Source organism: Cryptomeria japonica, chromosome 1, assembly GCF_030272615.1.
Source record: "Cryptomeria japonica chromosome 1, Sugi_1.0, whole genome shotgun sequence".
Taxonomy (NCBI): Eukaryota; Viridiplantae; Streptophyta; class Pinopsida; order Cupressales; family Cupressaceae; genus Cryptomeria; species Cryptomeria japonica.
The window spans coordinates 455,142,769-455,169,019 of record NC_081405.1 but is presented as its reverse complement, the minus strand read 5'-3'; the positions used below and the strand labels follow the sequence as shown (position 1 = coordinate 455,169,019).

Sequence of the window (26,251 nt, the reverse complement as noted above, 5' to 3'; positions counted from 1 at the left end):
TATTTAGCGTTTAGCTTTTTAGTAGTTCACTTTAAACCACTTGTTCTTAATTTAGAACGTCGTCTTGTAATCTCTCTATATATGCTTGTATGTTGCTGAATACATTATCCGATTATTGAATCATTCATTCAATTTATTTTTCATCTTCAAGGCAGGATATGTTTCTGATACAAGGGAAGAGTACCAAGGGTCAAGGTATTAGCTGCCTGGTACTCTGTACCAGTTGCTGTCCAAATCCAATTTGTTTAGGGGCCTATTAATTTGGTTTACAAATTTGTTAAAGAAATAATAAAGAAATTATTTTCATGCCCACAAATAACTGAAGAAGATAAATGAGGATGGAAACTGTATTCAAGTAATATGGCTAAACAAACTCTAGTTCTTTAAAATAACTCAATTAAGCACTAAACCAATGTAAACATAACTCAGAGGGTTATTAGTGTGAATTGCAGCTTTCTCTTTGGTGGCTCAAAACTAATATTGTGTAGGAATTATGTGGAAGAGGACCATTTTACTGCCTCCTTACAATATTGTTTTGTTTAGGGAGCACATGGTTGGGGTCCATCTTGGGCAGTAATACCTTTTCTTGATCTTTAAATTGCTCCATTTTTATTCACAACAATGGCTTATCTTTGGTGTAGAGGTAGAGTCACACCCAAGGTGGAACCATTGAGAACTGTTTTGTAGCAACCTGCTGGTTAATTTTTAATTAAAGATACAATGTTTTCTTTTCTTTTTTTTGTTTTCTTTCAGAGCTAGACAGAAGTAGCAGAATGGTTTGTTTGTTTGATGTTTGAACAATGATATTGAGTATAGAGCTATTTTTGCATTCAAGAACAAGCTGAAAACAAACTGAAAATATGCAACCAAGTTCTTGAAATTTCCAGATTTAGATAGGGGCTAAGTTTTACAATATTTTCTGTTAATAATGATAACACAAGACTAGAAAATGCCGTACAAAACTAATCCAGACATACCTTGAAAGTTTACTCCCCAGTCTGGTAGTTGATGTACTTGAGACAGCAGATAAGGAGATCTGATTACTGGCAAGAGGGCAGCCAAGTAGCTCACCCAAAAATGTGTTTGCAGCACTTTAAAATCTGCCTCTTTCCACTCAAAATACTGCCCAAATATAAGTCTAATCCAGACGCCAGAAATTCGTCAAAGTTGGTTCACCAAATCCCAATGTTTGGTAGGAATGAAGCTCAAATACCCTTGAGCTGTACGGCCTGCAAATGGACTAGTCCATTGTGTTGGAAACCCCTCTAGTGACTAAAAATGGTTGAAGGCTACTCTACATATGCTGAAGATGAAGTTGTGATGATAACCAATGTTTGAGAAGCAAGTTTGGGCTTCAAACAACTTCAAACTGTTAAGGAAAGGGGGCGGCTAGGCAAGCAAGCACCTCCTTCAGATTTCAACCAGCAAAATCACCTCTAAAGTGATTTCTTTTAAGCCCAAATGAAATCCCTGAAAATAGGATTCCCTTTCACACACTGTGGTGGTCTCTCACAACTGCAAGTGAGTTCACTTATGGAGGATTTCATCTCCACAAGCAGCTCTAAACTCTAGGGTTCAGACAAACTCCTCTCAGGAGGCAAAAGTAAGACAATATTTCACCAAGACTTGTTCAAAATGAACTCCAAGTTGCTTTTAAATATTCTCCCAAATGGATATGCCTAATTAGGGTTTCCTCTAGTGCCCAACTTATAACTTTATTTACTTATATTTTCTCCCTCTAATATTTCACATTATGACATAATAGTCCCCAGTAATAGTTTCGGTTAGTGTGTAGTGCTGTCCTACATTGGTAGCTTTGGGTTTCAATTTTTAGAAATTGGTTGAAGGATTGTTCTGGTGGAATGGCAGGGTGGTAGGTGGTAGGGCTTTGGATATTGATCGTCTGCATAATGCAGGCCTTTTGATACTTTGAAAAGCTGATATGTAATTTTCTCTCTGTTTCTCTTATTATAAAGTCATTTTCATAATTTAATAATTCTCACTTTCAAAGTCACTTTTAATATCATTTGTAACATTACAAATAACCACAAATTGCAATAAGCTCCACTTTCTCTTTCCTGGGACGCCATTCTCTCTAGAATCATATCATAATATGTACTTTCGAGGAGTCTTAAGTAAGTTAAATATTGATTTAATTTAACAAGCCTTTCTAATATCACAAAATAATGCCCTGATATCTCATGAAGCACTTAGATATGCTGTCTGAAACCTGAGAAAACCAACCCTAAATGGTTCCTTTTTTCCACCTTGTTAGTCTATGAGGAACTGGTAATAGACTAACCTTGATCGGTTGACGCTGGCTAAGAAGGGGACATTATATTAGATGCCATGACTAGGGCGGTATCTCTTCTTTCAAAATTATTGTGGCTATTGCATGCAGAATTGGATTGCGCAATGTCACACACTAAGATATCTGTGGGGAACTTGAATATTGGGCATTGCTATTGAGGATCATGAAGCTATTTTGAATGTTTAAGTTTTTAATTACAGATAATAATATATGTGGAATTTGAAACTTTTGTGAGCACCTTATGAAAATGCAACAAGATTTTGTTGGAATATATTATTTTCAGTGGTGATCAATTTTTTTTTTTTATGAAGTTCATGTTTTATGAAATATCCCTCTTAGGATTTCTAATATGAAGTGCACAGATGTAAATATCAAGCACCAAAGTTCCAATTTTCATATACATAAGCCATCAATTAGCTTCAGATGAACAATAGAATATCAACTGATTGAATAAAGATTACTATTTTCACAAACTGATTACAGGCAATATTGATCCTGATTCTATATAAGTCTTGTTATTGAATCTCAACTGAGAACAAACTGATTACAATGGTCTGACTGTAAGTTACTCGCAACCTGTTGAGTTTGCATACAACATTTAGTTAAAATTTTTAAAAACTCAAAAGTTAAAACATAATTATAAATTATAAAATAAATAAATTTTAATATAATAGCATTGAATGGAAAATGATAAAAAAATAAATAAAAAGAATTTTATTTGCAAGAGGCTACAAGTAAATGGAGCCTTGACCATGTACATACCACCTCTCATCAACATCCATGATATTTTGTAGATATGAATTGGCCAAACTCGCCCAACATAATATTTCTAGTTTCATCATCTGAATATATTTTTTTAAATGCAGCCCTATAGCCAGTAGCAACTTCTGCATCTCTATATGGTGGCACCCTCCTTGGTAATGCAAGCATCTCTATGCTATTAAACTTTGGCGTCAAAACAAATGCTAAGAGATGCAAGGGGTGGTCATCTTGTTCCAACGGTCAACAACAATCTGTTGCACAATTTTGAAAAATGTTTCCGTTTGGTCATGTTCCTTGGCCTCTATTATTGCTCTTATTTTCTCCACCATGCAGGCCAAGCCATCATAAATTTCACCCAAACATGGATGATTGGTATCAGCATACTAATCATGCTCATGATGAGCTCGGGAAACTCAAAACATTTTCCACACCATCACACCAATCATCATCAAGGATCAATGTAATGTCCCCAAATTATAAATACTCAAATTTGCCTTGATTCTTAATTGAAACAAGGTAGGGTTTAGAGATACCTTTCACTTTGATTGAACTCCTGCAAATAAGTTAGGAAATACTCATAGTCATGATTCATAAGATTGATCTATTAATTAGAAAGTTGCAAATATATATATTGAAGTATGGATCTAATCATAAGATTGCTTAAATCATATTTGAGAAGGCTCAACCATAGAAGGGTTAGATATGGTGACTCGATAGGGTGCCTTAGTGACTCTCTGCCCTAGGCCCAAGGGCAGACCTTATCCCCCTTGGCCTCATGTGACCCGTGCCATCATATGAGGTGGAATACCTAGTGAGGTGTCCTATAACTGTTCCCTTCAATCTTGCCACCCCTATCTTACTTCTCATGTTTGAGCTTTCCTATTACGTTCATTCACCATTATAGGGAGTATGAGGGGCACTCACAATAGGGTGCCCTAGAAGTCTATCCTTTCTTGGCTGAAAGGCAGTACCCTTTGTACTCCTTTGGCCTCATGGGACTTCCCAGTCATATACCATGAGGTGGCATACCTAGATGATAACCCCAACACTGTTCCCCTACTTGTAATTCCTTTCCCTCTATCATGGCTGGAAACACATGAAGTAATCTGCAGAGTATATTAGTCTGATTTACAGCATATATATATATATATATCAACACTGTATGATTAACATAAAGATGCAAAAACAGATATACAACATTGTCACATCACTTAATGATATGCACAGAAAGTCCATACCACACTGCAGAAATCAGACGCACTGCCTGAGAATTTGTGTCTTAAAATATATCAGATTCTTAATGCCTTCAATGATCTTCTTGGAAGCTGGAATGAACCATTTATACCCCTCTATTTGGTGTGTAGGGTGGCGACTCCTCTTCAGGGATGTGATCGATGGTGGAGAGTCTATTTGGATGCTAATCGCATCTCTTCAATAACAAACCACTCTCTTTGTTTAGTTTAATTAATCACAATCAGTTGGGTATGATTATTGTTAAGATAAGGGCAGAAGGTGGTGCATAAAAGAACCCAGGATCTGCATGGTAAAAATAACCATGATCTGCATTATAAAGAAGGCATGATCTTCATAATAAGGAAATCACGAACTGATAATGATCACGATCTGCCCACAAGAAATTGTGAAGACTTACTGTAGTAAGACAATTTCTCCGATTATATCGGCTGATCAATGAATGCAAGTTGCCAATTGGGGTGTTAATTTGGGGGCATGACAATCTATTCTCTTACTTTTTGGGCTCTTTCTGTGGCTGATTGCTTCCATACACTCCACAAGCTGTTGATGACCATAGCACTCAATGCCTCTTGCACCTTCACAAGTTGTCTTAAGACGAATGTGTGAGAGGCAAACCGTGTTTCGGCAACTTAACATGGCATAAAAATATACAAGTCATATATCAACTTTAAAAAATAAGAATTAAAAAATTAAAAATTAAAATTAAAATTATTTTTAACAACTCCAACTTGGAGGAGGTCTTGAATATGGCATGTGACATGTGATGATTAGTCACAAACATTTGAATCTCCTCCCCCTCCATGTAAACTTGTTTGACCCAATCAAATTGTGTGCCAATCTTTTGCATGATTAAATTGAGTGAGTGGACTGCACATGGTGTCCAAACAATGTGACTATATGTGGTCTCCAATATAGACTCAGCTGCCCTACAATTTTTAGCATTGTCCGTTGAGTTGGACAACATTTTGAAGCCCTCGCCATGTCATTGCATTCTATGAGGAAATTGGCAATGAAAATTGCATCTTTTACTTGCCTCTCACAATCCACTGCTTAAAAAACATTGCCCCTTTAGGGGACACTAGTATAACATTGATCGATGGCCTATTTCTGTAATCTTTACATCCATCAAAAATAATGGGCACACTTGTTTCGGGGGGGCCATGAATATTTGATGACTCTCAATTGTGTCTCTACCAAAGCTTTCTCGTTTGCCAATGAGGTGGTTCCCACCTTTTCACACCCGAGACAAAGTATATCAAGAGGTGTATTGCAAAGGTTGTGTACCATCTCCCAAAAATAAGGTGATCTAATAATGTTGAAAGAAAGCCCATTACCATAAATGCAATGAGCAACACTTTGATCTGCAAACTCTGTACAAGTGGTGGTGGCATTGCCATGAAAGGATGTGGGCCAGCCAGTCTTGTGGAGCCACTAAGAAGCCTCTTCGAGGTTGCCTTGGCAAGAGGATGATTAGTTTTTAGTTTGTTGCTTTTCCTATCGGCTTCCACTTGTTCTCTAATATATTGCAGGATTAGAGCTTTTGGTAGCCATTGCTGTCTTGCCCCTTACAATATTTTATTCCATGTCTAGGGATGATGCATAAGTGACCTTTCGCTCAATAGCATGAGCTGGTGTACTCTATGCCTCAATGGTTACATCACCAAAGAAAACTCTCACCACCAAACATTTGTGTGATCATCATTGTATAATGCCAAAGTGGCAAATCCTCATCAATTTTAATAGGGTTTGCTTCAGTTCGCCCCCCCGCAACTGAACTAGAGGCAAAGCTTCCACTTGCAGCCATTATGTATGAATGATGAACCTAAAATGGAAAATTCAAAACATTATTGTAATGTCCCCACTTTGAAATATAATTTAATAATAAATGAGAATAATAAAATTAAAGACAAAAGAATTAAAAAAAAAGAAGTATATATAAAAGAATATAATGCAAAATTGACTAAAGTTAATGAATGGTCAAAAGGCATGAAATGATAAGTTGCGACTCTCCCAAAATATAAGGTATAAAAGGAAGGAGAGAACTCATTTGAAGAGGGGATAATTTTGGAATGAGAAGTGCAGATCTGATTTAAATAAGAAGTGTAATGAAGAGTTGCACTCTTTCAAAGGGTGTCTCTTGCCAAAGGGCATACATGATGAAGAGGTGTAACCTCTGTTTCACATTGAGAGATATAAAGGAAAGGAATCAAAAGCATCCACTGACATCACCATGGATCAGATCAGATCAGAACTGTTATTAAGTTACAGGCAGTAACATCCTTGTTCTTGGTGGTATGCATGGGGATGTGTTTACTATGTATGCTTAATATATAAAGCCTGATAATGTTCTTATGCAGACTGCAATATGTATGAGAGTCATACTTAATTTCATATATATATTAATAATACATACAAAATTAGTATACTTATAGTCTAAATCATGTTATTACTGTCAGTATTTAAGAAGATGGTAATGAGATGTTCCAAAGAGGGGCAGTCTAAATCCAAGCAATAGGTCAAGTCCCAAGATAGGGTGGGGATCACCCATAAGCCTTGAGGGTATAGACCCAAGATAGGTAAGGGCTTGGATTTGTAAACTTTGAGGGAACCTATTGTAGTTGGTCTTTAAGCGCTTTGATAACATACGTAAACCCTTCTCCCTTAAAACTGAAGTAGTAGCAGGGTTTGATATCTATATTAAGAACTATGAATAATGAAATTAATCATCTAATGAGGAAAATAAATAAGCACTTGTTAATAACTAATAAATTGAATATCAATGTCTAGCTTCATGATTAGTCTCTGGATCGATTTTAGTATATTGAAATGGATTAATTATGTTAATCAGGTAGGGGACATTACAATTATTGAAAAAAATTGAAAAAAAATCGGCATTAGAACCCCCTATTATGCATACAATGTGTAAAAAAATATTCAAAACTATTTTTTTATTTTTATTTTTTAAACTTGAAAAAAATGAGGATTCGCTCGCCTTTGATGGCTAAATCTGCCTTCTCCAATGATTCCTAAATCTTTGATGTGTATCTTCAAAGAAAAATGCAAGCACCTTCAAAACAAGCCTGGAGGAAAAAAATGCTGAAAAATGCAAGGATGGAGCAATGAAATCAGTTAATGAGCAAATAGAAGGTGAAGAATGCCAAATATAGGCGAAATTAGGGTTTTAATGGCTTTTGAAAGCATCAAGAATTATTTTTTATTGTTGGTGGGGCCGTTTTTGGTTGCCCACGCGGTCGGGTAATCCCGGGTTTGGCCCAGGTGTGTCCCTGGGATGAACCCTGCTGTGAACCCGGACCGCACCGGGACTTGGACTGCACCCGGACCAGAATTCACCCCTCTGTAGAAGAACTCGATGACATAGGTCTGATTCCATGTATAAATAAATGATCAAACTATAACTGCTTTAATTACAGTCAGATTGTCCAAAACCAGCAATATCAGACAAGATTAGAGAGGCTTTGCATAACCATATGCATAGAATATATAGCTGGAGCTGTTAGGCAAGTTATTGAATAGATACACATAGTCCAGCTTCCATCTACAATGATTCAGGATGCTACGAATATGCAACAGTGTCTGCGATAATAGTCGGCCTGGTGATGGATGTGTTGGCACCTTACGGAGGTCCTGAAGGTGACTGGTAATCTGCTGGTCGGGATCGATTGGGAGCCAATGAGACTCCTTAGAGTGGTGCCATATCTCCTGGCATGTGTGTTCTTACTGCTGGAGTCCTTGGCCTGCACGAAACTCATCTCGGCTCTAAGTTCAGACCAATCTCCTTCATGCACAACATCCCTTGCTTGGACCGTTGAGTCTTGCAAATGGTCAGATAGTAATAATAGGCGTGGCAGGTTGGCCTATAGTGCCGAGTTGACAAAAATATCTAATAATTGCGTTTATTTATAATTTTCATTTATTATTTATTTAATAATTTATTTAATTAATAATTTGTTTAATTAATAATAGTGAGATCGGGGACATCACATTTTATTGTTTACTTTGGAGCAGGACACTTTATTTCAATGCTTTCTAAGTTTCATGTTGTATACTGAACTATTAGTTGTCAGTTATTTTTATGGTTACCCAATGTACTTTTTATTCCTGTATCTTATATTTTATGTAACTTCATTTACAAAAAAGGTCATATATTATATTTTTATTCATGTATATTATATTTTATGTATGATACTATGGACTAGCTGACTTTTAGCATGCGTAACCCTAGGGTAATAATATTGGGAATAATCATTAGAATTTCCTTATTTCATTGTAAAGAAAGTAGTATGTAGCTCTTTTTTTGTCTCATCGTATTGTTGACTCATTAATTCCTCTGTTTTATTTGTCCTTTGTACTTTTTAAGAAGCCATGCGCCATGCGATCATGTTATTTCCTTACTTCTGTTGGCTGTTATGTGCAAACTTAAGTCTGTGTCTGGTTATGAACTAACATGTCTTTTGCTTGTTTCAGCTCTCTCAAATTATATATTTGTTTTCAAGAAACATGCACGATTCATCTCTCCCACTTAGTGTGCAGACTACTTGTGCTCGATTGATGCTTAATTTGGTATCATCTTACACTCCCAGTCAGTTGTATTGTATTTTCACAGAAGTAGTACTTCTGAAGAGGTCCTTTTGTAATGTTAAAATATTTCTATATCTAAAACAAAGAAGACTTATTGTTTACAGGTTATTTTAGTTAAAAATCAAAATTATTTAGTCGGCTGTTAGTAACAAATGCACTGCAGGTTGAACCTATTTTTAGCAGAGGCGTTGATCCTGCCAGCAAGGAAGAAGGACGAGCCTTACTGGTGAGATTGTTAATGCAAAGGTTACATTTCATAGAATATTGGTCATTATCTTTTTTAATTCATTTCTTCTTTATATGTTTTCTACTGTCAACTAGAGCACTATTTTCTTATGATGTTATTGATTCTATCAGTTTTTAAATTTTTATTGTCTTTATTTGTTATCTACTGTGAACTAACTCATAACTACAAACTAACTCACAAATATCAACTAAACATTAGTTCTGTGACTGTATAAATGAGCATTGCATATATTCTAATTCCCACCTTGTTTGAATTTGTGAAATAGGGGCGTATATTGGATGCATTTGTGAGCAAGTTTGGTACAATCAAGCATACTATTCCTCAGGTATTTTCTTGTTATTAACGGTGCATGTAGCAGGGCATATGGCTAATTCTTCAGTGAAATTAAAATATAATAACAATGCTATATGCAATGCAATGTAGTAACGATGTTCAATATTTTGACATGTTAAGAAATGAATAAATAGTTATTTGAAAACAGGTAGATCAATCCAGATAAAAAGGATGGAATTACATAAGAATTTTTACGCCGAAGGCGTTACCTATTTGAAGTAAACGATATGACTGTCGATATTCTGTAACCCAGCCTATTTTTCTCGTCACTCAATATTATTCAACCATCCAATGAATGTTGCTAACATACAAGATTGGTATAAGCCCAAAACAAATTATTTTGTGCTGTCCACCTGTAAAAAATCTTCGTTTGAATTTTTTTCTCATCTGACAGTTGTTACTGCGAAGATTTGCCAGCAGTGTATCCTTCGCGCTTTGAAAGCACTCAACCTTATCTTATGGGCTGGTTTGTCTATTATTGTTGCATTATTTCTTTACATTTGATGGAAGCAAGGAGCCTATAAAATGATTAGAGATGCACGGGTACACATATATTTTCAATTGTTCCCATTGTACACATATTTCCCTTTTATTTGTAAATGATTTTAAATGCTTTTATTTATGAATTTTTAGTTTTTGTTTTAAAACTCTCTTTTGATTCGTCATTTAAAATTGGTTTATTCTTCTTTTCTGATTTCATTTGATTTTCTCTCTTCTTTCTATAGATTAGTTTATATAATATTATATTGAGAAATATTACATATAAATAATATATTGTATTTATATTTAATATGTATTATATAGAATATAACAACAAAAATATAATATTACATATAATTTAAATTTATATAAAAATAATAAAAATGTATTAAATATTTAACATTTTAATATAAATATATATTTTTAAAATATAATAATAATTTTAAAATATATTTATAAGTTTAGATTTATAAAATTAAAATTGAATGTAAATAATAAATAAATATTTAAGTTAAATAATATAATATTATATTTCAAATATTTACATATAATTTTAATTTTTTTTTCCTTTTTTTCTTTTTGTTCAATTAACATCAGTGTCATCAACTCAATTTTGTCGATGCTTTTGGTGTACCATCTCTTTCACTTTGAAAAGGAAGCTCAAACTTCTCTGCATCAAATTTCATAGCAGTTTTGTGTGTTGTTTATTTAGTAGCCCTAGACATGTTTGGCCAACAAGAGCTTCCACTTTCTTATGCCTTTGATACTTCGAGCACCTCTCACAAGTCAATGGTTATCAATAGGGACTACCATGTGCATGAATGACTTCTCACAAAATGGTTCCCTTATATTTTTTAATCATAAAAAAAATACTATCCATTTTATATATGTTGGTTGTGTTTTAGTTTTTATCTATATTTATATCATTGTCTTATGATACTCTATAATCTTATGGTTGATTGCATATGAATACAATTATTATTGTTTTTTATTAAATAAAGACATCAATATGTAATGTAAGGTTATACTTAATAATTTTTGGACATTATTTGCTATTTTTCTTAATTTCCTAAATACACATGAATATTTTCAATAATAACCTAATGTTTATTAGAAAAGTAAAGAAAAAAACATAAGATGAAAATTTATTTCCAAGCTCCTATTAATGGGACTGATCGGGTTAATTATGCTATAATAATGAAAGAAGCCAAAGAGAACATTTAAAAACCTAGGGGGTTCAAACTAAATTTTATAAAACTTAAAAAGGCGATTCATGGATTTCAAGAGAGGAATGTATGATCAAAGATGAGCAATGTAAATTAATAGTGGCAAAATTGAAGAAATTGAAAGAAAGAACTAATAACATATTAGCAAGATCAATCTTGCAGAGCTTTAAATTGTTTTACCTTTTTTGTAATACATTGGACTTTAAGAAATTCATCAAACCAAGGCACATTCTATCTCTATCTCTATCTTCCTGTATCTCTCTCCCCTGTCTCTCTCTCCTTACCTCTACCTACATCTCTCTGTTCTTTCCTCTATCTTTTCAGATATACTTGTCTCTCTATAAATCCCTCATACCTTACCTCTCCTTACACTTTCTCTTCCCCATATATCTTTCCCACTATACCTATCTTTCTATACCTCCCTCTTTCTATCCCTCTCTTGAACCTTCTCTCCATAGTGTTCCCTATTTCAATATATCTCTACTCCTCTATCATCTTTATTCATCTCCCTCCCTCTCCTTTTCTCTCTATCTATTTATATGCATCTCTCTCCCTATCTTTGTCTATCTCCATATATCTCTCTCACTCACACACACATTTGTCGTTTCTCCCTCTGTATCTCTATTGCTATATCTCCATCTCACTAACACACATAGAAACTCCCTATTTCTCCCTCCCTATATCTATCTCCATCTCTCTCCCCCTCTCTAGAAAAGCATATCTCTCTCTTTACCCCTCTATTAATTGTCCCCATCACCTCCCTTATCTCTCATTGGTTCCCAATCCATCTATATATTCCCATCTCTCCCTCTTCCTCTTTATCTATATCTCATTATCTCTATTTTTTGTTGGTCTATTCCATCTCTCCCTTTATAACTCCCTCCATCTCTCCTAATATCTATCTACCTCTCTCTATATGCCACCTCATATATCTTTATCTTTCTATTACTCCATCTCCCCCTCTCTAATTGTCTCCCTCTTTCTATCTCCATGTCTCTATATCCCTCTTCCTCACTCCTTCCATCTCTCTCTCTATATGTTTATCTCTTTCACACACCCTCTATCTTTCCCCAAGTTATATCTATATCTCTATCTCTCCCTTCTATTCATATTTTTCCATCTTTTTGTTCCCTCTCTCTCTCCCTCTCTCCTTATCACTCCCTCTTTTTATATCTCTCACTTTCTCTCCCCTCTCAATATTTCATTATATCCTTCTCTCTCCCTCTCTATCTCCCCCTCCATATCTCTCTCTCATATACACAATCTCCCAATTTCTCCCTCCCTACCTCTATCTCTCTATCCCTCTATACCTCTCTCTATTTCCTTTCTTTCTCACTTTTGTCCCCTCTATCTCTATTTCCATATCTCTCCCTTGCCATCTCCTTCTTCATTTATATCTCATTACCTCTACCTCTCTCTCTCTCTCTCTCTCTCTCTCTCTCTCTAACATTCTATATCCCCCTCTATCTATATCACTATCTCTTTGTATCCCTCTAATTGTCTATACCCCCCTCTATCTATATCAGTCTCTCTCTCCCTCTACATGTATTGAGTTATCTATATCTCTCCCCCCTCTCATATTCACATAATCACTACATCACGATCTATCTAAATTTTTTTCTCTATTCCTCATATTCTCTTTCTCCCTCCACTTATCTCTCCTTACCCCCTTTCCCCCATCTCTCTCTTCCCCCTCTATCTCCCCATAATTCTCTCCCCTTCTCTCTCTCTCTCAATTTTTCCATCTTTATTTCTCTCTCCCTCTCTCTCATATTCTCTTTCTCCATCCCTCTCTCCCCCCCTCTTCATCCCTCTACTTATCTCTCTCTCCATCCCTCTCACCCCCCCCTCTCTCTCTCTCTATTGATCTTGTTCTTTCTCTCGCCCTCTATCTTCTTCTTTAGCTCTATTATTTTCTCTTCACCTCTATCACTACATATCTCTCCCCCTCTCTATTTGTTCATCTCTCTCCCTCTCTACTTCTCCCTTCTCCACAACTCTTCGGTGTACCCATTGCACACCAAGGTGCGATTGCTAGTTTATAAATATATGACACCTTGACATTCATAATAAAATGTACGAAGATTACAAGCATCATGAAATTTTAGGGGAAGAAGTATTTTGTTCTCAAATGCGTAGGGATAGTCTCAGTTGGTTCGTTGTGATTTGTTGGTAATCTCAAGGGGGACTTACATAATTGTCCGAGGAGTAATTCAATCTAAGGATTCTGCTAATTGCCGACACTTGTAACTTTCTTCTTTTTGGGAATGATTTTGCAATAAACTATTTCAAATCCTCCTTGTACTAAGACTTGGAAAAAAGGAAAAAGGGTGAGGGTGAGGGTTTAGGAAGATAATTCTAATCTTAAGCAAATCCTATGAACTCTAGAGACATAAATTGTAAAAGTGGAATTTAAACCAATCCTTGTTTCGCCAAATTCAACAACTACACAAGAACGATGCTATCTTCGAAGGAATTCAAAAGATTTTCATATCACTCATATTCACCAACATATTGAACAATGAATATAGTAATAGAAGTTAAGTTTTCATTTACTTGTTCAGGCTAACTTTGCAAAATAATTGAAAATTATCCAATTATAAAAAGTATGAATGCACCAACTCCACATCAAGCAATTTTATCAATCCTTCATCCAATTATCAACTTGGAAATTAAATCTATTCTAATGAGAACCAAGAAACCATGCTAACTTGCAAAAATGGACAAAGATTCACCAACATATTGAACAATGAATTATGACAATTACTTAAGAAGTATCACTACAACAATTTCTCCGAAACCTCTCTCTTTACAAACGAAAGGGAGGAGCCTAAATAGGAGTATAAAATAAATGAAGGGCTAGGATCAATTTAGGATCAACAACCAAGATTAAAACATTAAACCCTAATTAGGGCAAGCTACAACAGCTATCCAAAATGGACCAATGAGAAATAAACAACTATCAAATCCAGCTTTCTTCTAGAAGTGGGTGTCCCTTATCCATTTCTTTGGCAGCAAATCCAATGAACTTGGTCACTATGGGGTCGAGCTCTTCCATTGGGACACTTGGCATAGTGCCGATCTTGTATTCCATCAGTTCCATCTCATCTTCACATGTGGCAAAAGTGGCTATCCAATCTATTTCCAGTTTGATGGAATTTCAAAGAATAATTCTGATTTAACTTATGAAATTCTAGAAATTGTAATTGTAACTAAAAATCAGACTTAGTGAAATTTTGGAAATTGAAATCAAGTCTGTTTGAGAAATTTTTGCCTACAAAATCTGCACAAAAGCGTAAAAAGCAAGATGGTTTTGAATAAAATTTGAAGAATCTGAAATGAAAATTCTTTTGCAAGTTTGGAAAATTAGAAATTCTGAATGAAAGTTGCCTTGAAGTCGGAAAGGAATCGGAATTCTGAATGAAAGTCTGCCTTCAATCCTTAGTAAACCAGAGAATTTTGATGAAATCCTTTAAATTGTTTTAAAAAATTGCCTTCAACTTTGTTTCCAAGTGTAGGAATTGGCCTTAAATTGTCCTAGAAGTTGTCTTGTACTTCGAAATTTGCCTTGAAGTTTAGAAAAAATTGCTTCCTAAGCTTCAACTTTCAGTGTTGAGAAGCGATTTGTGAGAAAATGGAACACCAATGCTCATGCTAATAAAGAAGGCGAACTCTTACTTAGTTTATTGTAACTTTTTTGTGTTTTTGGAAATGAATCTAGTCATGTTTTGAACACCAAGTCGAACCTTCTCTTGCTTGCGAACTTCATCTCTCTTGATTTGAATTTTCATATTCATCAACACTTAGCCAAATTCTATCCTCACTAGGGCGAACTTCATGCTTGCTTGAGGAATTTCCTTGAATGCTAGGGTGGACTTCATACTAAGTTGTGGATTTTCTGTGCTAGGAGGGCTGACTTTACTTGGAAACAAGGAATTTTCCATGCTAGGAGGGAAGACTTTGCTTGGAAACATGGAATTTCCAAGGAATTTTTCCATGGTTGGAACGGAATTTCCATGGAATTGAGGATTCTTGGTCGAAACTCCATCCCATTTTTCTTGTGATTTTCCGTCAAAATTGCTGACAATGAACTCTCTTGGCCTGACACTTGTTTTGGCCTAGTAACTACTTGTGATCTCGGGAAATGCAAAAAAGCAACTTTCTATTTTTAGAAAAAATAGAACAAAAAAGCAGGTTCCCAGATTGGCCCCAAAATGCCAAAAATGAAACTTTTTCAAAAAAGCAAAGAGTGGAAAAAAGTAATTTTCCTAAAGAATAGAATGTCAAAATTAACCTTGGAAAATTGTGTTTTTACTCTTTTGACCTGTTTGTGCACATCCAAAGCATCAAAATGTTCTTCTGATCATTCTTTTCCTTTATTGATTTGATGACTCCTCCAAATTTTGAAAAAAATGACTCATTTGCGAAGGTGAGAGACCAGAGACAAAACCCAAGACGCCAAAACACTACACTAAACCATTTGCAATGGGGCGTTGTGTGATTACGTCACAACACTACCCCACTTTGAATTCCTTTAATTTTTAAGCCTCTTGGAGCTCAACCATCATCTTTAACAAAATGAAGTAGCTAGCATATTTAGTATCACTGGCTTGAGGAATTCCTTCTTCAAAAATGTTCTAAACAAATCAAGTGGAGTGTGACGGTTGCAAGTTGATTATATATGTACATCTTAAGCCTTAACACCGAAAAATGTCCTCCAATGTATGAACACATGAGGTTCAAAAAAGGTGCTTGTAAGCATCTTTTGCCATCAAGCCAATTGACTTACAAACATGGGCTGAATTGGTCACCACTTGTACAACATTAGAGGCTCAACCTATGACATCCTTCAAAATTTGAATTGGAAGTTTGCATCCTTCCTCTTCCCTGAATAATCAATAGCTTTAAGAAAATAAGAGTCAACTAAACTTGTGATAATAATAATGATGTTTGGTCATTATTTGATATTGAATGGGTTTGTCTTATATCTTCCATCGATATAGTCACCTTAGAATATTTTCTATCAAGGAGGGTGGTGTTTAGTTTATGTTCTCTAGGTGGGACAAATGACCAACCAACAACTATCACATCTTTGAACATTTCTTTAAAATAGGAAGAACATGCTACATGAAATGGTATGACATGAGTATAAAAATACTTGACAATGGAAGATTGTTTTTTTGGTCGATAAGTATATTTTATTTGTTAATATTAAAGTATAAGCCACATACATTGTTCAACATATTCAAAAAGTAGGGATCAACCCTGGATGTAGAAGCAGTATAAAAGTTTTAAGAAACTTAACTCCAAAAAAAGGTTTGTATGCAGACATCCTTAGCTAAAAACATAGAGTTTTAGACCATAGCTAATACTACCAAAAAGAAACAAGTCCTAAAGACAAAACCCTACTTGGTTTTCTTGTTCATTTTGGGGTTGTTCACCCAATGATCTTGAGCTTTAAACTTTGTTCTCTTGCCCTCGCCCTGCTTCATCTTTGCCATTCTCCTTTCAACCTCAGTTGAGTTGATGAAAACCTTTAAGTCCTCCCATGCCGCACGAGCCTCCTCAAACCTTGCAACTTTGTTAGCACCCTCTCTCCAGAGCACAAACGGTCGATACTTTACATTTATATGATCTAGCATAACACCCTCACTAAATGGACGCCGTAGACCTTGCCCAGGAACTGCTCTCCCCAACAGAGAAACCAATCCACACAAGAAATGTGCGGGAACAAACGCCTTTGCCACCCAAGCCACCAGCATCAAAATTATGTCCATATTAGTTCTGTATCTGAACTCGAAAACCAAAAACTCATTACCCAACAGCCTGTTGATAATGTCCAGAAACTCTTCCTCATCAAAGAGGAAAATGGCACCCAATCACTTATTTGTGATTCAGCCCAAGAATGCCAATTGCTGTTTGATGGAATGCAGAGTGAAGTTAGCCTCCATCTCTGCAACCAAAGCACCAGGGAGATTACTCACTGTTCGCCAGTCTTCTACACCATGCCATGCCACCCAAAATACAAGCTTTCGCTAAACTCAAAAACAAGGGCATGCATCGATTAAGGGAACCCCAAAAAATCTAGAAAATTCTGATTCAAAATCCATTCCCAGCTCAAATGCACGGCAAATCACGTTGCACCTTACATCCTTCCATTAGATGATAGCTTGCAATAATGGCAAGCAAGGTGACGACGTAGATTAAATGATGAACATGTAAAAAGGTAAGGAGAAAAATAAAATTTAAATCAATTACACCTCCCGCCAAAGGGCAAACACACAACCAACACTTGTCAAGGCTTAATCCGCCCAATCCACGCCAATCCCATTGTTGTCCCACCATCGAACTACTTGTTGGTCCAACTCACACCCCAGGTTGGACAAAATATCTGCTTCCACATTTCCTTCGCTTCGAGTGTGGGAAATTTTGAAATCTTGAAAAGAATTTAATTTTTTGCAAATAGTACTAATAAATTTATTGATACACCAGCATTGTGAGGACCCTTTAGCAATTGCATCTGTCACTATCTTGGAATCCCCTTCTAAATGCAGTTTGGAAACTTTGAGATTGCCTGCCAAGTCAACTGCCAACAAAGCGGCCCTCACCTCAGCTTCATTATACGTGCCATTGGGTAGCCTTTGAGCTCCTTTTGCAACAATCATTCCTTCCTCATCTTTGGCAATACAACCTACTTTTGAGATGCCAGGATTACCTCACGAAGCACCATCAAAATTGATCTTCATTCGTCCTTTCTCTTGTCTCTCCCTCCGAGGCACAAAAACCTCCCCCACTGTAGGATATTATCTACCAAGCCCATTAACAGGTCACAATGGAAGACGTGGCCACCTCTTATGATTGTATATTAAACATTCATACAACACTAGTAGTTCTTTTCATTTCCCCCGTTTAAGTTGTTATTGTAGGTTTTTCATTTTCCTTATGTTAGGGAGTGTTTTTTTTTCCCTAGACATTTATTTTTAAGCTTTATTGTGTTAAATTTGGTTAATATGACTCCACATGGTGCAATCCATCAGCTATTCATGTCACTCTCCCACACATGGGTTGTTAAGTTTCACACCCTCTTTTGGATTTTATGCAAGCTTTCATAACTATTAGTTCGTCTCTATCTAGGTAGGTGTTGTCACATGTTTTGGCATTGACCAAGTAGGTAAAACCTCCCACCTATTATGGTTAGTTCAATGAGAGTAACGTGAGTATTCTCAAAATTTTCTTGCACTTAACAGTTAGTTTGAACAATTTTGTGCTCCAGTAGTTGTTAACATGCAACACATTGTTCCATATAATCCTCAACAAAATGGTGTCATAAAATGCAATAACATGTCCTTGAAGGAGGAAAAATTTATGATACACTTCAAAGATTTGGCATCTCAATGTTGGGTAGAGGCCATCAAATGTGTGTGTTACATCCAAGTTTGAGTTCCTCATAAAGCTGTAAAGGGGGTGACTCCTTCTCAAGCTTGGCCTAGTCGGAAACCCACAATCGAGCACTTTCAAGTGTTCGGTTCTTTTGCATGGGCCCACATTCTGGCAGAGAAATGCAATGCAATTGATTCGTAGATCAAGCCTTGCATATTTGTTGAGTGTCCAAATGATGTCAAAGGTTACAGGCTTCTCCATCCCACCACTCATGAGTTGTTCATTGAAAGGAGTTTTCCTTTTGAAAATAGCCCTTTCTAGTTGTTCTCTTATCACTTCACAACCCACTATTAGATTGAAGGCATTGTATCCCGATGAAAGTTCTTTCGAGATTCATGATCCTCCCAATCTTGGTGAGGTCTTTTCTTCCTCCACTTTAGATGGTGACAATGATGGGCCCACTCATTCTTTTATGTAAATTAAACATGTGTTTTCTCTTTTTTAAATCAATTGGAAAAGTTGCTGGGCCATAAGGGATGGCTAGCCATCCTTGGGGTGGTTGAGGGACACTTGGATTTGCTGATCTAGGAAAGGCTAGTTGTCCACTATGGTCTCTTCATGCATGGGGATTGAGGTGGGAGGGACGTTTCCTTTGCATCCTCGAATTGTCCCTTATAGTGGATGGGGGCATTTCGGGTAGGGGAACTGTCCCCCTAGAGAGCACTGTAATAAATATGCACATTGACAATGAAAGCAATTGAATTTTATTATTGTTTTGGTCAATTCTCATGTAAAATCTCAATTCAAGTCTAATGCTGTTTATCAAGGTCCTGTAATGTCTGTGATGAATACCTTATCAATGTTATTAAACGAATATTTGAAATTCTCCTTAAAAATGGCCTTAAAAATCTTGTGCCAAAAATACGCCCCCCCTGCCCTGCTGTCCCTTCCCAGGAATTTGGGGGAGCATATGGAAAATATTTTGCTTCATTTATATGAGGGAAGAAACCCTAATGGATGCTGCTGCTCCTAGTAGGCTGCAATAGATTTTGGAAAATGAAAGTTCTAGTTACAGTAATGTTTTATGAAAAACTCCTTAACTATTTTTAACCCCTGCTAAAAGGATATATGAAAGGGATCAATATCTAGAGGCTTATAGGTGGGTATACACCATTAGCTATAACAGATTATTATAAATAAGAACACTATGCCACCGATACTACCATGCCCAGTTTTTGAATGGAATTCAACTGAAAAGGAGACTATTGAAGTTAACAATAGCAGCAGCAGTAGAGAGACAACATGGTTTACTCATTGAGTGAAATGTTTTTTAAAAGTCAAATAAATAGAAAGCCAAAAACTTGTTAATACAATCCGAATTATTTTAAAAAGTACTATGGCTCATAGCAGCAAAAATCATTTGGGGAAAAAATCAGCAAACCAAAAGAGTAAGATTTTTTTTTAAAAAGGGGAAAAAATTGGATTATTAAAGAATTATTAAAAAATAAAAAATATCTATTAAGCTGACCACAACTCAAAACTTGACAAACCCAAAAGGAAGCTGTCATACATAGCGATACATCCAACTATCTCTGTTAAAACCAACCAGAGGGAAGACTAAAATCCCCATATGACTATATGTTCGTATTGTTGTTGTTAGCAGCGGGAGATACCTCTTCCCCACGATTTAAATAAATAAACAATAATTGCATTTATTATTTATTTATTTCTTTCAATGGATCATTGATTCATTATTTCTAAGTGGGCCGACTTTACTAAAGAGTCACATCTATTTATATAGACGTTACCCTTGTTAATGCATGATAGCTTCGGTAAGATAAATGATTTATTGAGAGATAAATGAAGTCTCTCATTCAATCATTTATCATATCGATAATTATGATGAAAACCTTCAAGCAATTAATCCTTCATTTGATAGCCATTGTACATTTGTATATAATTAACCTATTCAGTTCGATCAAATGCTTAACATCGATAATCATACTATATCATTGTTTATGTTCATCGATTACTAAATCATGCTAATGCATTCCGATTTGTATCGGTTAACATAATTAATAATAAACAAATGATTAATCGAATACCGATTGATATCGGGTTATATGTGCATCGATTAATATCGGGTGGCATGATAAAGTTACACCGATAGTTATCGGTTGTTAAGGTTAAGCATACACCGATAGTTATTGGTTGTTAAAGTATAAAAATATACCGGTTGGCATTGGTTATTAATATGCACCGTTTATTATTTATATAATTAGCAAAGGGGCACGATCAAGTAATGTCTTGATTGGTCATGACCGTCAAGGCATTGCTTGATCGTACCCCGCTTGCTATATATATATTGAATGGCATTCGTGAGAAAGGACATAGAAAATAACAAATGCTACTCTCACCTGCCACACAAAAGAAGATAGTCAGATTTATATGTTAATTCAGTAATATATAGAACAAGATAATATTAAATAGAATATAACTTGCATATTGAATGTAAATTTAACATCATTTTCAACCCTTGAAGAGGCACGATTCACTTTGTAAAGTTGTTCCTCTTGTGAAGAGGGACGACTCTTGAGGAAGGGTCTTTGATCATATACATAGAGAGATTGAAGATCTCCTTCTGGGCATCGAATATAATCACCTTCAGTTCGCTCCATTCATACAACAGTTCGTGTACTTGATCAAGGAGATTAATACTTGTCCTTGTTGATATAGAGGTGCTCTTATCATAGTTGTAGATTGGCCTTGTAATTGGCCCCATTATTGGCATTGTGTTTGGCCACATTGTAATTGATCCTATTCAATATATAAGAGATATTGTTGCTGGTTTTTTCTCCCTTGAGAAGAAGGGTTTTCCTAGGGTATATTGCTGTGTTAATTGTTCAAATTAATTTATTTCTGCTTAATCTATTTATGATCATAAAAACAATATAGTATTAGAGCGGGTTTAAGAAGATTTTAATTGATTCCGTAAAGGATCACCTTGTGCCTATTATATCCAAGGTGAAGATGACGAGAGAGATGTTCAAGGCTTTGGAAGGATTATATGAGATCAATAATACCAGTAGAGCTCTTGCCTTAAGACAACAACTACATCAAATCAAGATGGCTAAAGAAGAGTCAGTCATATCCTTCTTCATGAAGATCACTGAGTTGAAGGACCAACTATATGCTATTGGAGGCATAGTTGAAGATAGAGACTTATTGATGTTGGCTCTCAATGATCTTCCAAAATCTTGGGAACCCTTTATCCAAGGTATCAGTGGGAGATCTAAGCTTCCAAAGTTTGATCCTCTTAGTGCTGACTGTATTCAAGAAGAATCCAGATTGGCTGCAAGAGGAATTTGTTAAAACTCTCTCAATGAAGACACTCATGTTCTTGCTACTTAAACTTCAAAGAAGAAAGGAAGAGAAGGGAGAAAAAGAAATTTCAAGAGGAATAGAGACGGGAAATCAGATGCTACTCCTGATTCAAAGAAGAAGAGAAATCTCTCCCAAATTCAATGCTTCGGATGTGACAAGTATGGTCACTATGCTCGAGATTGCCCTCCAAGACCAAAACAACATGCTTCTATGGCAGATGTTGGTAAAGTATCTCCTCAAAGGGAATCTAGAGACATCAAAGAAGGGTTTCTATTCATCTCTGCCCTATCAAGCAATGTTCCAACCGATAGCAGCTCATGGTTGATTGATAGTGGTGGAAAGAGAAACCAACCAGAGAGCATCTTTCAGATTTGGTGGAAAGAGAAACCAACCTTCAAGTCATAATCGGAGATGATGCTTGCTATTCAGTGAAAGGCATTGGAACCACTTCCCTTCACCTAGATTTCGACATTCCTCTCCACTTGAGTGATGTCTTGTTCGTACTGGGCATCAAGAGGAACCTTATATCAATTTCAGCTTTAGAGGATAAAGGTTATCAAGTTGCATTCTCAGAAGGGAAAGTTCTTGCCTGGTTGAAGAACTCTAGCATCAAAATAGCTAAGGTGATTGGTGTTCGCCAAGAGAGTCTTTATAAACTTTCCACTAGCCTAGTTCAAGCATTACTGCATGATTCTTCCAGTTCGTGTGAGCTATGGCATAGGAGACTTGCTCACCTTCACTTCAAAGCTCTTCAATCCATGCAGAAGATGGTTATAGGCCTTTCGAAACTCAGTCCGGAGCATGATGGTATTTGTAAAGCATGTGCAATGGGTAAGAATTCTAAAGGTCCTTTTTATAATAGTGAAATTAGATCAAAATCTATTTTAGTTCTTGTTCATTCTGATTTGTGTGGACCAATGTCTGTGGCATCCTTGAGTGGTTTTTGGTATTATATAATTTTCATTGATGACTACTCTAGAAAGACTTGGATTTACTTTTTGAAAGCTAAAGAATCTGAAGAAGTGCTTGAGAAATTCAAAGAATTCAAGGCACAAGTAGAAAATTTGTCTAGGAAAAGGATCAAGGTTTTTAGATCTGATAATGGAGGAGAATACACGTTTGGAGGTTTCCGTAACTTTTGTATTGAGGCAGGGATTAAGAGGGAGTTTTGTGTTCCTTACAATCCTCAACAAAACGGAGTTGCAGAAAGGAAGAATAGATCTATAGTTGAGGCAGCGAAAGCCATTATCCATGATCAAGATCTACAAACCTTTCTTTGGGCAGAAGCATCTAGAATTACAGTGTATGTTCAGAATCGAAGCCCTCATCGAATATTAGAAAACATGACTCCTGAAGAAGCATTTACAGGCCGGAAACCTGAGGTTAGTCATTTGAGAATCTTTGGTTGTCCAGTTTATATTCATGTGCCTAAAGACAAAAGAACTAAGTTAGAACCATCTAGCAAGAAAGAAATATTTGTGGGTTATAGTGAATCTTCAAAAGCCTACGGGATTTATAGTCCAGGACGGAAACAAATAGAGATCAACAGGGATGTTTCTTTTGAAGAAGATGTTGCATTCAAAAGATCTAAAGGTTCACACATGGAGATAGATAAAGAAGAAAAGGAGACTTCTCAGGACATGGACATTGATCATACTCTTGAGATTCAGAGGGAGTCTATAGAGGCTATTGATCCAGTTGAGCCCTTGGAATCTACTGATGGTTTGAGAGACATTGTTATAGGTCAGAAGAGACCTCTATGGGCTAGACAGACTATGCAAGAGGCAGAAAAGTATGCAGCTCCTCAAAGCACCTTTAGAGAAAGCAAGGGACCACAAAGGCTTCCAGGCTATGTGGCATTGATGAGTCACATCATTGATTTTGAGCCTTCCACTGTTGAGGAAGCTTCAAGTCAGCATGTATGGATGAAGAATATCAATCTATTATCAAGAATGATGTTTAGGACATTGTTTCGAGACCTGAAGGAAAATTAGTTGTATCTTCCAAATGGCTTTCCAAGATCAAGCATGCAACTGATGGAAGTATTGAGAAGTACAAAACGAGATTTGTGGCTAGAGGATTCTCTCAAAAAGAGGGAATAGATTATGAGGAGACATTTGCTCTAGTTGCTCGTTATACATCCATCAGAACTATTATTGCCATTGCAACAACGAAGAAATGGAAGCTTCATTAGATAGACGTGAAGACAACATTTCTTAATGGTGTGATTGAAGAGGAAGTATACATTGAGAAACCCGATGGCTTTGTGATTCATGGGAAGTAGTCTCATGTTTGTAGACTAAGGTGACTTTGTATGGCCTTAAGCAAGCTCCTCGTGCTTGGTATGAGAGGATTGATTAGTACTTAATGAGCTTGGGCTTCTCAAAGAATGATGCAGATTCAAATCTTTACTTCAAAGTAATTAATGGCGAGACTCTAATATTGGTTCTTTATGTTGATGACTTATTTATTACCGGAGAAGATCATCTCTTTGACAAATGTAAGAAGGAGTTAGCTTCTGAGTTTGAGATGAAGGATTTAGGTCGTATGCATTACTTTCTAGGATTGGAGGTATGGCAAAGACCCAGTGAGATTATTCTAAGTCAAGGGAAATACACCATTGATATCTTAAAGAGATTTGGGATGATGGACTGCAAGTCCATGTCTACACCTATGGAAACAAATCTGAAGAAGTCGAGTGAGTCTACAGCTAGTTCAGATTTGGTAGATCTTACCATGTACAGATAGTTGATTGGTTCATTGATGTATCTAGGCAATACTAGACCTGACATTTGTTATGCAGTAAGTGCTCTCAGCCAATTTATGTGTGAGCGAAGACATATTCATCTAGTTGCAGCAAAACATATCTTGTGGTACTTGCGTGGTACAGTAGGATATGGTTTGAGATGTACTTCCAGTGCAGATCTGAAGTTACAAGGTTACACTGATTTTGATTGGACCGGGAGTGTAATTGACATAAAGAGCACATCTGGTTGTTGCTTCAATTTGGGGTTTGCCATGATTTCTTGGTGCAGTAGAAAGCAGACTTCTATAGCACGTAGTACTGCAGGGGCTGAGTACATTGCAACATGTGTAGTAGGTTGAGAAGTAGTGTGGCGTCAAAAGCTCCTTGCAGGATTGTTTGGACAATCAGTGGAGCCGATCGTTATTCACTATGACAATCAAAGCCGTGTGAAGCTATCTGTCAATCCAGTGTTCCATGATAGAACAAAACATGTTAAGATCAAATACCATTACATCAGAGATATGGTACAGAGGAAAGCTATTCAGTTGAGATATATTTGCATTGATGAATTGACGATTGACATTCTCACCAAGCCTCTCTTCAGAGTGAAGTTTGTGTATTTTCGAGACAAGCTTGGAGTTGTGGAGAATGAAGCCCTTGCTGAGAGGGAGAGTCAACTTCAGTGATCTTTTGTGACTTGCTATAATGCATTATTCTCTGATATAGAGAAATTTGAGGTGAAAGCCCTTGTCCATCTCTGAGACGAAGATGTGGATCTTTCCACCCTCTCGGAGTAGCCATGGTGGATGTCATGTTGAGAGACTCCATGTCAACATCACGTTGAGAGACTCCGTGATGATTCTCTTTTACTTGTGTTTATCCACCCTCTGGGAGTAGCCATGGTGGATGTTATGTTGAGTGACTCAATGATGATATCACGTTGAGTGACTCTGTGATGGACACTTGTACACATATTCTTTCCACATGGGAGTAGCCATGATGGACATCATGTTGAGTGACTCCATGATGATATCACGTTGAGTGACTCTGTGATAAACCCCTTCATCAATGGGTGTAGCCATTGTGTATGTCATGTTGAGAGACTCCATGACATGAGTATCTAAGAAGATATCTCCCTAGCTAAGAGGGAGTGTTGTTGTTAGCGGCGTGAGATACCTCTTCCCCACGATTTAAATAAATAAACAATAATTGCATTTATTATTCATTTATTTCTTTCAATGGATCGTCGATTCATTATTTCTAAGCGGGCCAACTTTACTAAAGAGTCACATCTATTTATATAGACGTTACCCTTGAAGAGGCACAATTCACTTTGTAAAGTTGTTCCTCTTGTGAAGAGGGATGACTCTTGAGGAAGGGTCTTCGATCATATATATAGAGAGATTGAAGATCTCCTTCTTGGCATCAAATATAATCACCTTCAGTTCACTCCATTCATACAACAGTTCGTGTACTTGATCAAGGAGATTAATACTTGTCCTTGTTGATATAGAGGTGCTCTTATCATA

At 36.3% G+C, this 26,251-nt stretch overlaps 1 protein-coding gene across 2 annotated transcripts in view; it reads left to right on the top strand.

Annotated features, from left to right (window-relative positions):
* LOC131064445 (uncharacterized) overlaps positions 1-26,251 on the top strand; it is a 135,072-nt gene that overhangs the window by 42,004 nt on the left and 66,817 nt on the right. For both annotated transcript variants that reach the window (XM_057998592.2, XM_057998586.2), the window contains exons 7-9: positions 8,813-8,908; positions 9,090-9,152; positions 9,439-9,498. In XM_057998592.2, the coding sequence (XP_057854575.2) occupies positions 8,813-8,908; positions 9,090-9,152; positions 9,439-9,498 (219 nt within the window). The remainder of the gene's footprint in view (positions 1-8,812; positions 8,909-9,089; positions 9,153-9,438; positions 9,499-26,251) is intronic.